At 48.3% G+C, this 12267-nt stretch overlaps 1 protein-coding gene across 23 annotated transcripts in view; it reads left to right on the top strand.

The window, feature by feature from the left end:
• Kalrn (kalirin RhoGEF kinase) overlaps positions 1–12267 on the top strand; it is a 612231-nt gene that overhangs the window by 563873 nt on the left and 36091 nt on the right. For 13 of the 23 annotated variants that reach the window (XM_052740404.1, XM_052740397.1, XM_052740405.1 and 10 more), the window contains 5 exons: positions 775–946; positions 5393–5631; positions 7299–7564; positions 10969–11092; positions 12163–12222. In XM_052740404.1, coding sequence (XP_052596364.1) covers positions 775–946; positions 5393–5631; positions 7299–7564; positions 10969–11092; positions 12163–12222 — 861 coding nt within the window. Of the gene's footprint in view, positions 1–774; positions 947–5392; positions 5632–7298; positions 7565–7870; positions 8424–10968; positions 11093–12162; positions 12223–12267 lie in introns of those variants that run through there. The other 10 variants (XM_052740400.1, XM_052740402.1, XM_052740398.1 and 7 more) reach the window with 2 other exon arrangements.

Raw genomic sequence — 12267 nt, 5'->3', positions numbered from 1 at the left:
AACTTACAAATGAAGGGATAGGTAGGTCACAGGGTCTGGGGAAGGTGAATCACAGTCCAGCGGTGTTCTCTGGAGAATTCTGCTCGGTCAACCTCCACCGTCCAGGGTCCAGGAACCAAGAGAGCGTGGTGCCTCCCGATCTCGGGTCTTCAGGGCCCTCCCTTGGCCCCGCCTTGTAGGCGTGATAGTTACCGAAGCCTCAATGGGGGTTGGAAATTCCAGACCAAAGCTGGAATGGCTACCCACTACACAAAGGGGCAGAGAACATCATGGGGGTGAAGCTACCTGGCAGTCCCTATGAGAAGCAATGCCAGGCCCAGGGCCAGTCTCCAGCATAATCCTGAAGGTTTCCTTGGTCATGTCATTCACCCAAAGACAGAAGCTAGAGACTTTACTCTTAGAGCCAGAGTAAAACTTGGAAACCTTTCCTGAAATTAAAAACTTTGAAGGAGAAGCTGGAGAAACATCTTAGCCCTTAAGAGCACTGGCTGCTCTTCCAGAGGGGGTGGGTTCAGTTCCCAGCACCCACACAGTGGCTCACAACCATCTGTAACTCCAAATCCAGGGGTTCTGATGGCCTCTTCCGATCTCCGCAGGCACCAAGCACAAACACGGTGTGCAGATATACATGCAGGCAAAACACCCATATAAACGTAAAAATACAAGTGGAAAAAAAAGCGTGCATTTTAAAAGAACCACTTTGAAGGACAGTAGTAGGCTGCTGATTTGTTTTAGCTCCTTAAGTATGAACAGGATAAACTGGCTTCGTTTCAGATGAATTACTTGGTCCTGGAGGAAAATGTCGACAGTGACCCTTGCAAGTTTGCGCTCATGAACAGGGAGACTTCAGAGAGGGTCATCCTGCAGGCTGCCAACGCGGACATCCAGCAGGCCTGGGTGCAGGACATCAATCAAGTCCTAGAAACACAGAGGGACTTCCTAAATGGTACGTGCGTGCTAGGCCTGCTTCTGAAGCAACGCTGTGTCAGGGACCCTACCGCTCCCTGAGTATCTTTGGGTCTAAGTTCGTGGAGACTTAGGAGGCCAGATCACATTCTGTCTGGTCTCCAACCTCATAGAGTTAGAGACAACTTCAGAAGCCTCTTAACTTGAAGGCATAAATGGAACATAGGTGTGAGAAAGAAGCCCTATATGCTTTTAATCGAAGGGGTATTTGTCCACAGGATATCGTGTATGTATGTCTTCGCGGTCCCCATGGTCAGCTGGTAGTAATTTGGGGGAGATTAGAAGACAGGCAGGCGATTGTGGGATTCTTGTTCTCTCACCTTGTAGCTGGTGGCTGCTACTCTCACAGGCTCTCTAGGATTATCTAGAGATAACTAAGAGTTTGGTAAAACGATTCAAGTCCTTCCTCTTTTCCCAGGTGAGAGCCTGCCTAAGCTACCCGTCTAGCTGACCTTGCCCCTTTCAAATAAGACAGTTGCTAAGCCTAACTCAGTGGTACCCAAACGTCCCACCAGTAACAAACTGGTGGTTACTCAGATAATGTGGACCCCACAGGCATTCATAAGAGGTGGTGGCGCACGTCTTTAATCCCAGCACTCAGGAGGCAGAGGCAGGCAGAGTTCTGTGAGTTCAAGGCCAGCCTGGTCTACAGAGAGAGTTCCAGGACAGCCAGGGCTACACAGAGAAACCCTGTCCCGAAAAACACAAAAAAACCCAAACAAAGGTGACGTAGACTTGCTACCTTGCTTGTGTTTCCCTTTGGCCCCTGCTGGTATCTGTTCACCTTCCGCTCGGTGTGTGAGTGGAGATGGACAGCAGGAAGGTAGTACTTACTGCTCTACTGAGCCAGAGCCTGAAATTGTAGGCAAAAATGGAACCAATAGTACAATGACTGAACAGTCCCATGAGCACATACCTGGATATATATAAACATGCAAGCATACATACATAGACACACAGGACATTACTTTCAGGTGTATCGCCTCTTCTTGCCCGAACTGAGATCTGTACTCACAGCCACATGTCCCGCTACATACATGTTTGTGCGTGCCCACAAGACTACCCCAGCTGCCCCATCTCTTCTTACGAGTACAGTGCCAAGGACTATGGTGTATGCCCTTTGTGTTCCCATAGATACTCAAACGTGTAGGTGCACATAATACTGGACCACCTTGGGATGTACGTCTTAACTCTATTGAGATGTACACATGGCCATGTGTACTCGCACAAGTACACATTACCCTCACAGGCCCACCCTTGGTCTGGCTCCCTGCCAGTGCCGTTTCTAGACTCTTTCAGGGGATGTGAACATAGCATTTACCGGGTGTCTGGCATGGAACTGAATGCTATGGGGAAAGGTGAGAGGTGCCATCCTAGCTGAGGACCTTGAGTGATGGGGAAAGGTGAGAGGTGCCATCCTAGCTGAGGACCTGGGGTGATGGGGAAAGGTGAGAGGTGCTGTCCTAGCTGAGGACCTTGAGTGATGGGGAAAGGTGAGAGGTGCCATCCTAGCTGAGGACCTGGGGTGATGGGGAAAGGTAAGAGGTGCTGAGGACCTTGGGTGAGATGCGATGCTTCTCTGTACCTCCTCACTCAGCTCGTTTTTTATGAAAAGGAGACTTTGGAGTTAGATCTGTTCTGCCCATGCTAGAGTGTATGGGTGGGCAAGCAGTACTGCCACAGGACAGCATGGCCTCCCTACACTAACTACACCTACCTCAAGATAGCATGGCCTACCTACATTACACCTACCTCAAGACAGGCCACCTACTCTACATCTACCACAGGACAGGTCTGCCATCCTGCTGTGTCCCTTTTCTCCATGGTAAGGAGTGTAACACAATGTTTTCATCTTAAAACAAAAGGTCAGGGCTGGGACATAGCTCAGTGGTTGAGTACTTGCTTAGCATGCACTTGTGGGATTCTGAGTTCAAGCCCCGCTATCTTAAAAAAAAAAAAAAAAAAAGTTTCCTGGTTATTAAACAAGAGAAGGCTATGAACAGGATCCCATGACTTTTTTCTTTCTTTCTTTTTTTTTTTTTTTTTTTTTTTTTTTTAATGAGACAGGGTTTCTCTGTGTATCCCTGGCTGTCCTGGAACTCACTATGTAGACCAGGCTGGCCTCAAAGATCCATCTGCCTCTGCTCCGCAGTGCTGGGATTAAAGGTGTGCGTCATCACAGCCCCGCTTAAGATCCCATGACGTTTAATGACAGAACATGGAAATTCAATGCTGCTTCAAGCTTACAGAGAGTATTTAGGAGCTGTGTTCCCAACTGGAAAAGGTGTGAAACCCTAAGAGCTCCCAAGTGCCTTTTTTATTCTAAAACATTGACAAGTAAACAACACAGGTTAGAATTGAAATCTATATGGCTTACAATTTCTGAATATGCAACTTTGAATAAACACAGCTTGTTGCTAGTGTGATTTAATGCAAAATATGTGCATATGTAAAATAGATTTTAAATTGCATTCTATGAAAGATTTCTGGTATGGAAGTGGGAATGAGGATTTTTAAACTCATGACTTCAGACCTAAGGTAAAATAATAAATAATAATAAGCTGAAGCCAGAAATAAATGAACAATAGCGACTCCCATGTGTCCACTCCCTCTCTGCATCAGGAGTTAAACTACGCATTTTATCTGCTTCTTTACCTTTAATCCCCACATTAACACATCGTGGCTGTGTTAGCATCCTGCTTTGGTGAGGAAAGACAGACTTGGAGCCATTAAGAAACCTGTCTAAGCAAAGCAGTAGGCTTTAGTAGGTGACTTCAGAGCTGGTTCTTCCATACAGTTGCCACAGCAGACATTCCTCCTGTGCTCCCTAGCAAAGGAGGGAGGGAGGGAGGAAAGGGAGGAGGAGGGAGGGAGGGAGTGGGGGCAGCCAGGTGGGTGACCAGTAGTAAGAACCGGAATCCAAAAGACAAAAACTCACCGTTAGTAATGCCCACGTTTTGAGCAGACATGGTGGTACATGTCTGTAATTGTGACAATCAGGAAACTGAGGCAGGATTGAGTGAGAGAGGGACTTTCTGATCTCAAGAACTAAGAATTAAGCCCAGTGGAAGATTGCAGGCCAAGCCTTCCTAGTTTATTGAAAAAAACAGTATTTTCCAGTGCTTGAGAGCAGTTACTGCACATAACCAGGTAGCTCCCCAATTCTGTGTCATGGGTAGAGTTCTCAACCCCATTTTACTTAGCAAGAAAGTACGTAAACGTTCTGGGATGTGTGTAAACTTGGAAGCACACTGCTTTCAGCCCAGTCAATGATCCAGATTTTACATGGTCCCAATAGCCCTTTCTCCTAATTACAGTGAATGATGGAGAAAGCACGGAACAAGGTAATCATTACCCACATAGTTGAGGCCCACGGAATCCTTCCCAGGAGCCCCGGGGGCTGTGCTCTGGCAGGCCAGCTGTATATTTTGATACACTAGAGAAGATGATGCAGTAAGAGAACAGGACCAGGCTTCTGCTTACAGACACGTGTGCAGGCATCCCTCCTGAGACCTGATTAGAAAGGAGTGCCAATCTTCCCTCCCAAGACCTGATTAGAAAAGAGTGTGTGACCCTGTCCAGTCTACTGAAATGCATGCTACACCCATCAGTGTATACTGGGCCGCAGATGGTAGTCCACTCTTAAATAGTTGTTGCAGTAAACACTGATAAAAATGCCCTAATTGTGCCTGCCCTGAAACTCCTTCATACAGGGGTCTACCATGGTGGCTTTTTCTGGCTGTACCTCTTTAATGCTTAGACCTGGAACTTTGAATCTTAGACCCAGTAAAGCGAAGCAGAACTCACGCCTTCCCCTCCAAGCCTTCATTCTGCCTTTTGCTTGGCTCTCCCCTGCTGTTTCCATTCTCTCAGTCATTTCCCAGCTAGGCTCGCCCCTCGCTCCACATCCGTGTAGCTCTGGTTTGGCTTTGGCCTCAAAATGGCCTCTGAGTGAGATGGGACGCCTTCGGCCTGATCCTTTTCAATCTGTTTGCTGTGGTCCCCACATGCACCTCAGTGGTGGAATCTGAATTTTGAACTTTTAAGTTTATTCAATACAGCCACGTTTCAGCTTCTTCAGAGTGACAGCCTCGCTTCACTGAACCGTCTAGATAGCATGCACCCCACCCATCTCCCTTCCCTTTTTGTCCCTTCCTCTTCCACAGAGACCTGTGACCCTGCACTCACGTATTCTGAGTGCTACCTATTCCCAAGGCTTCACACGTGCTTCCTCCTGGCAGATTTAAATGTCAGAGTGACAGCCAGCCCCCTTCTGAAGCTCTTTAAATACACACACACACACACACACACACACACACACACACACACACACACACAGCGTCTAATGTAAATGCTGGTACCTAGCAGGTCTCGCATCCCTGTGGGATTCCTGAAGGTGGAGTAACTCATTCTTCTCACCCTGCAGCATTACAGTCACCCATTGAGTATCAGCGGAAGGAAAGGGGCACTGCTGTGGTCCGCTCCCAGCCCCCTAGGGTTCCACAAGCCAGCCCCAGACCCTACTCTTCTGTCCCTGTGGGCTCAGAGAAGCCCCCCAAGGGCTCCAGCTACAACCCGCCTCTGCCACCCCTGAAGATATCTACCTCCAATGGCAGTCCAGGGTTCGACCACCACCAGCCTGGGGATAAGTTTGAAGCCAGCAAGGTAAGCAACAGCTTGTTACGCATCCCCTTACCACCTCGAAGACCTCAGCGGTCACTTTAGGAAACAGCCTATCTCCCCGTTGATGATTATAGCAGGAGCAATCCATTAAGTGTAATCGAATCTCACTTATTTTTTCTTTCTCCCCTTGTAATTCACTGAAGGCAGTTTCCTCTGGCTGGGGCACTGTGTCAAAGGACTGTTAGCATCTAAATGTGCAGGATTCTTGTGGCAATGGGAACCACAGCTCCTGTTTTTCCATATTAGAAAGAGACAGCCCCTTCTAACAGTGATGTGCATCAGCACCTGCAGAAGGAAGCTCGCCCTCCATTGGCTGATGTAGCAAGAGGAAGCAGATCATTGATGAGCACCTGCGGGAGCTAGGCTCCATAGGCCATACTTCAAACACCCCTGAGGGCCATTGTACCACAGACGGTCTGCACAGCTGGGTCTGCACAGCTGGCGGCATCCTAAACCACAGTGGGATTGGGAAAGAAATGGGAGAATGCTGGGTTAGAAATCAGGTGACTTGGTTTCTACTCCAAGCTCTGAACTTCACTCACTATTTAAACCTTAGAGATTTTGCCCATCAGGGATAAATATTCTCCAGAACTCCTTAGGTCTTAGGAATCGGAACACCTGCATTTCTTAACCTACGTGGTCCGATTTTATGGGCGTGGTTCTTTTCCCAAATCGTTAGTTGATGCCAATTTTGTTCAAATGAATGGTTAATGTGTAAGTTCAGTCCTGAAATACGGTAACCAACCCCACTCATTTCATCATATCACCTGAAATAATTTTCTGCCCTAGAAAAACCCTGCCCGTGTGAATCAGTTGAAGTCACTTTGGCATTTTGTCAGCCATATGGAAGATTTTCTGGCTCTCACCATGCCTTAGGAGGCAACCTGGCCTCCTGGGGAGTTACAGGTCTGTCTAGACACAGCTGCCCAGGTACAGACTCGCATGAAGAGGTCATGTGGGCAGCACCTCCTGTATTAATAAGTACAGCAGTGGGGAGACGTCAGGAATTCTGTTTCACAGGGTAGCCCAGGGCCTTATTCTTACTCCTGTGTCAGAGAGGGTCAGGATGAGGTGCACAGGCAAGTGATGCTTCTTAAAAGGATACAGAAGTGAGCTGGGCATGGTGGTGCATGCCTGTGATCCCAGCACTTGGAGAGGCTGAGGTGCAAGGATCACAAGTCCAAGGTCCTGGATTACATGTCAAGTGAGGTCTCAAAAAAGAGGGGAAAATGTAGCGTCCCAGGGTCTGTGTTCTTTCCATAGAGGATGATTATGACCCCTGACCTGACCTTTGCCCTGACCTCACTCTGCCCAAGTGCTTATATGTCCCTGTGCTGATAACAGGTTCTTCCTGCCATCAGCAAGAGGATGCCATCAGGAAGGCTGCATGCTAGGAAGGAGCTTCCCAAGGTTGAATGTGTGTCCATAGCTTTCCCGAGCATCATCTGAAGCCGTTCGCTTTGGTTATAATACTGTATTGCTATAAAATGTGCTTTCAGAGCATGTTCATGAAAATGTCCTCACTCAGGAGTGTTCTGCTTGCTCTGTATCCTGCCAGTGAGCTGTCTGGCCGTTGGCCGTGCCACGGGGTGCAGAGCAAGCCTGTGTGAACCATCCTTGTGTTTGTGTGCCTTCTGCCCGTCTCCTAGCAGAACGACCTGGGAGGCTGCAACGGGACCTCAACCTCATCCATGGTTGTGATCAAAGATTACTATGCGCTGAAGGAGAACGAAATCTGCGTGAGCCAAGGTGAGGTGGTCCAGGTCCTCGCCGTCAACCAGCAGAACATGTGCCTGGTGTACCAGCCTGCCAGCGACCATTCCCCAGCAGCAGAAGGCTGGGTCCCGGGCAGCATCCTGGCCCCGCTCACCAAAGCCACAGCAGCGGCGGCGGAGATTAGTGACGGGAGCATCAAGTATGTGCCTCCTCCATGGCTTCCGGAGAGAAGTATGTGGAGTTAAAAAAAAAAAAAAAATCAAAACCAAAAGAACACAAAATGCAAATACAGTAGAGAATCATTGCTGCTGGTTCATGATGACGCCGGTGGGACCAGGGTGTGAGCGATGTAAGGGAGCTGCTTGTAGCTCGGGGGTGTCCAGGCTAGAGTGCTCTGGGGTCACGGTGGTGGTGGTGATGGTGGTGATGGTGAATTTTCTTTCCCTTTCATTTATAATTTTCTGTTCATTTTTCCCCTTCTTTTTTCCCTCCACTCGTAAGAAAGAACCCTACTGAAACCCTAGGTGACAAAAGACTTGCCTTCCGTTGCTACATTTGACCCACCACGGGACTCACTGGACTGGACTTCTATTTATATTGTATGAAGTTACTGATATATATATATATATTTTTTGAATGACACCCCAAAAACAACCTTAGCACAAATGCCAGGCCCCGGACAGGCCAGAGCCTGCTGCTTCTCCCAAAAGAGAGGGAATTTTTTTTTCTTTTTTTTTTTTGGTTGTCCACCGGCAATTCCTCTGTACAGATTGTAACTTTTTATTTTTATTTCTCTCCTCCCCTGTCACTTTAATATATGTTCATGGTAATTTGTAAGATATTTCTTTTCCTTATTTTGGTTGCAGAAACCCTTCTGAACACATTCCTGTATAAAGCATTTTGCACTATTTAAGGAAACCCATATGGATGAAGTCAGGTTGTGCAATATAAATGAGGAGCCACAATGTTTATCATTGAACCTGTAATGTAACTAATAATTTTAAATGTACTATTTTAAATATGTAAAATAAATTTTCACCATGAGCATGTTTTAATGACGTGAAAGGCTAGTGGACCCTTTCTCCCATCTCATTATTCTCAGACTTTTGAGTGTGAAAATGATTTTTTTTTTCCTTTCTTTTCTATATTTTACGGGTTGGTTGACTAACTACACTGGCAGCTTTTTCCTATATAAAAAGTGCCTTTGTTGCTAAATCTTGGACCCTGCCCTTTCCTCTAAACATCCCCCCTCTGGATTTTCTCTGACTTCAGCAAAGGGGAAATGATAGAGAGTCGATGCAATCCGGAGGGTTCCCAGCCACGGGGTGACTTTGCGGCGCTGATGTCGCCGGGTGACTAGCGTAGGGCGGTGTTAACCTGCTTTTTCTCACAGCTCCCCATGCTTCATGCTCACCCCATGGAGGGTCCAAGGAACTACCATGAGGGGACAGAGCAGGACACCAGCAGAACTGCCCTGCTTTGGCCCTCCTCTGTCAGAGACTAGAAGCTGCTGATGTCAGCTGGCCTCTCCAGGTGACCACAGAAATCAGAAGTGGCCCCGCGGTGAAACAGGCCCAGGCTGTTTTTAGTCTAGAGATGGGTATTTCAGGAAAAGGCCACAAGAGCCCTGACATAGAGGAATCTCATTGAGGTAGCTCTTAATGGGCAGGGCTCTTGTTACCCAGGCACTGGGCCACCTTCCTCCTCACCTTTGGATGTCTTGGTCGCGGGGTAAAGGGACAAACAGGACAGATAGATGCACCCACTAGCCTCTTGGGTTCCTTGCCAGCCAGAGTTTCACAAGGATTGGTGGCACTGGAGATGAGCAACTGACTGAATGTGGTGTTAGTGCTTCTCAGCTGAGACCACTCACTCCTCCTTCTCTTGGGCCGGCATGGCCACGGGGATCAGAATTGGTGTTGATGCCTACAGGATAAATGTCACAGAAAAACTGTGTCCACATCAGTCACTGGGCTTGTGGCCAAGAGATGGAAGGTCCCCAAACCACGGTGACGTGTTCTTCTGGGAAGAAGAGTTTGAAATTGAACCTCTCCGGCCACTTGTGCTCCTCTGGACACTATTTTTAACGTCTCTTTTTTTTCTCACCAAGCACCCTGCAGAGCCCAGAGGGTGGCAATAAACAGGCATAAGCCCCACATGTGCACAGACATACACACAGTACCTTCCGCCCTGGAATTCTTTTCACCAGGGACCTCCCTGCCTCCCTGATAGTCCCAGGGGAGCCAGGGACATGGATTTGGGAATAAAAGATAAGAGACAAAAGTCTGCATTCAAGAGTGATACCCTCTAGGGTCACTATGTCTGATTCTCACTGGGTTAGAGGTGCTGGGAGCCAGGTGCTCTGGGGAGTCCTGAAGAGTGAGCTCTGGCCTTCGGAAGGACCCCACTTCCCAGCAACATGCAAGAACACAATTGCGGTGGTGTTTGCCTCTTCGGGTTAATTGTTGAGGCTGTAAGTTAGGGGACAAATGTTCTAGAACACCTGCATCGGGTTCCTTAGCCTCCTGGTGGCTCTGGAGTGCTGTGGAGGACTGGCTAGTACAGTTTGAAGTCTTTTCCTCCTAAATCTCCCCTGCCTCTCCCTTCTGGAAGGTTCTCTTCCTCAAGCCCTGTCTGCGGAGCCCCTGTATTTAACCAGGAAAACACAGGACCGGGGAACACAGGCCGCAGTCCATGCAAGAACTAATTTCATGCAAACCCTGTGACCATGACACACAGCTGCTCTGCTCCGGCCGCCCTGATGCTGCCTGGGTCCTTGGCCTTTGCTGTCCTTGGCTCTGACAGAGGTGGGACGCCAGGGCTCTGCTCTGGGCCTGACTTCTATAGCTAGCTGTGAAGTAGCACCCAGACCCCAAGTGGGATAGAGGTCAGGGTGGGTGTGAAAGAGCATTACCACTGTCGCCTCGCTGGGAGCACACACTGGGCCTTGTTCCAACAGGGAAACTCTGGCACCTTTTTACTGGCTGGCAGAGCCCTGTAGTCACAAACACTGAGGACACAGACTGAATGAACCCTTGCCCTCAAGTATCCAGATACGTGAAGGGGTATGCATCCACTTACTAAGGCAACTTCCTCAGAAACCCTGGCAGTTCCCCAGTACTTGAGAGTGCCATGCCCCAGATACAAATAACAAAATAAGAACCTCAAAATCATTCTGTTGGGCCTTATTTACATAGGCGGTATTATGGCTTGTTTGTACAGAATGAAATATATTTCCTTTATCTTACCCCCTTCCATCCTTCCCCCCTCCACTATGCCCTTATCAAAACACCACCCTAATCCTTGAAGGCTTCATCGGATGATCAAAAATCTCCCTGGGTTTGGTGACCCGGTACCCATTTTTTTTCCCAAATGCTGCACTTTACCTGGTATACCTTTCAGGAAGGGTCAGAAGTTCACCCTCACTTCCAGTTGGAGGTGACGTCAGCCCCAGCCCACCACAGGAGCTGGCACAGAAGGTCTGGGGCCCTGGAGCAGGCTTCACTGGAGCATCTCATCTGATAGACAATGGTGGTGAGCCCACCCACCACCTCACTCTGCCCCATCCTGCCATTTTGATTGGTGCATTTTTTGGTATAACAGGAAGTCATGTTCATGGCATACTCTACGCATGAGAAAGCGGGCAGAAGTGGAGAACACGGGTAAAAATGAAGCCACAGGGCCTCGTAAACCCAAGGATATTCTGGGCAACAAAGTCTCTGTTAAAGTGAGTAAGGTATTCCGGAACTGGGTCCCTCTCACCTCTTCCCACCTTAAGGCATTCTCACAGGCCGTTTCGGTGGGTGGGGATTGATTACTTATTTATCTACTGCCCAGCGTGGGGACCCAAGGGGGAGTAGTTTAGCAGGATTTTGCATGCAAGATCAATTTGTTTTTTTTATTTTTTTATTTCTCCTGGCACCTTCAATTCAAGTAAGTACCTCTTGTTTCCTTTTCTTTTATGATTAAGCAGATGTTTTACCGCAAAATTATCTGCAGCATTCTCTCCTTAGAAATGCAAGATGCTTGGTCCATACTTAAACTTCTCAAAGCTACCCAACTCAGTAGCCTAGGTTTGGGAACACATTCAGGTTACAGGGTTACCCTCCAAACCCCTGATCTTGTGAAGGCTGCGGTTTGGCACTTAAGGGCCCTCGTGTCCTTAGTAAAGTTTCATTTCTTTTCCCCAGAGTCCACAACATCACCTTTAAGCAATTCCCTTACATTCCCGCTGTGCGTGGAAAGAACAGGGAGGCACACTGGTAAAGCCTTGGTTGTTTTTTTAAAAGTATCTGCTAATTTGAACTCACCAGCCATGAGCATGGCAGACCCATGGTTTCTCCCATCTGTAAACAATGTGGGTGTGACCTGCCTTGTTTAGGTGACCCCTCTGAAATGCTTTACCTTGGAGACAATGAACAATCACGCACTGATTCCTCATAGGTGCTTTGCCCTTCCCAAGCAAAAGAGCTACCAAAACCTATTCACCGCCATCCTTTTTTGGGGAAAAGAAATTGGGAAGCCCAGCCTCGCCGAAGAGGACAGTTTAAGTCCAGCACTCATGCTTCATTCTGCCCCCCTCCCCCCCATTGCTCCTTGTGGTGTGATAAGCAGGCGTCCACCGTCCCTGCGGAAGCATGCTGCTGCCATGACGACCCACACTCCACCTGAAACGTCCCCGGTTGTTTCTCTGCCCGGTTTCCCATGCCCATGCTTCTCGGACATTCTTCCTCTAGCCGGACTACTGCGTTCTAACTGTGTTCTCTTTCTCCTCCCCTCTTCATGCTGCCAACCAAGGAGACGAACAGTTCCGAGGAGTCAGAATGTGACGATCTTGACCCTAATACTAGTATGGAGGTAGAAGCAGCTATGTTGTCCTATTTCCTTCAGTGATTGCCTTGT

Source organism: Peromyscus californicus, unplaced genomic scaffold (genome assembly GCF_007827085.1).
Source record: "Peromyscus californicus insignis strain IS unplaced genomic scaffold, ASM782708v3 Scaffold_16__1_contigs__length_79575227, whole genome shotgun sequence".
NCBI classification, from domain to species: Eukaryota; Metazoa; Chordata; class Mammalia; order Rodentia; family Cricetidae; genus Peromyscus; species Peromyscus californicus.
The sequence above is the reverse complement of the archived record's forward strand: the minus strand, read 5'-3'. Positions and strand labels throughout refer to the sequence as shown.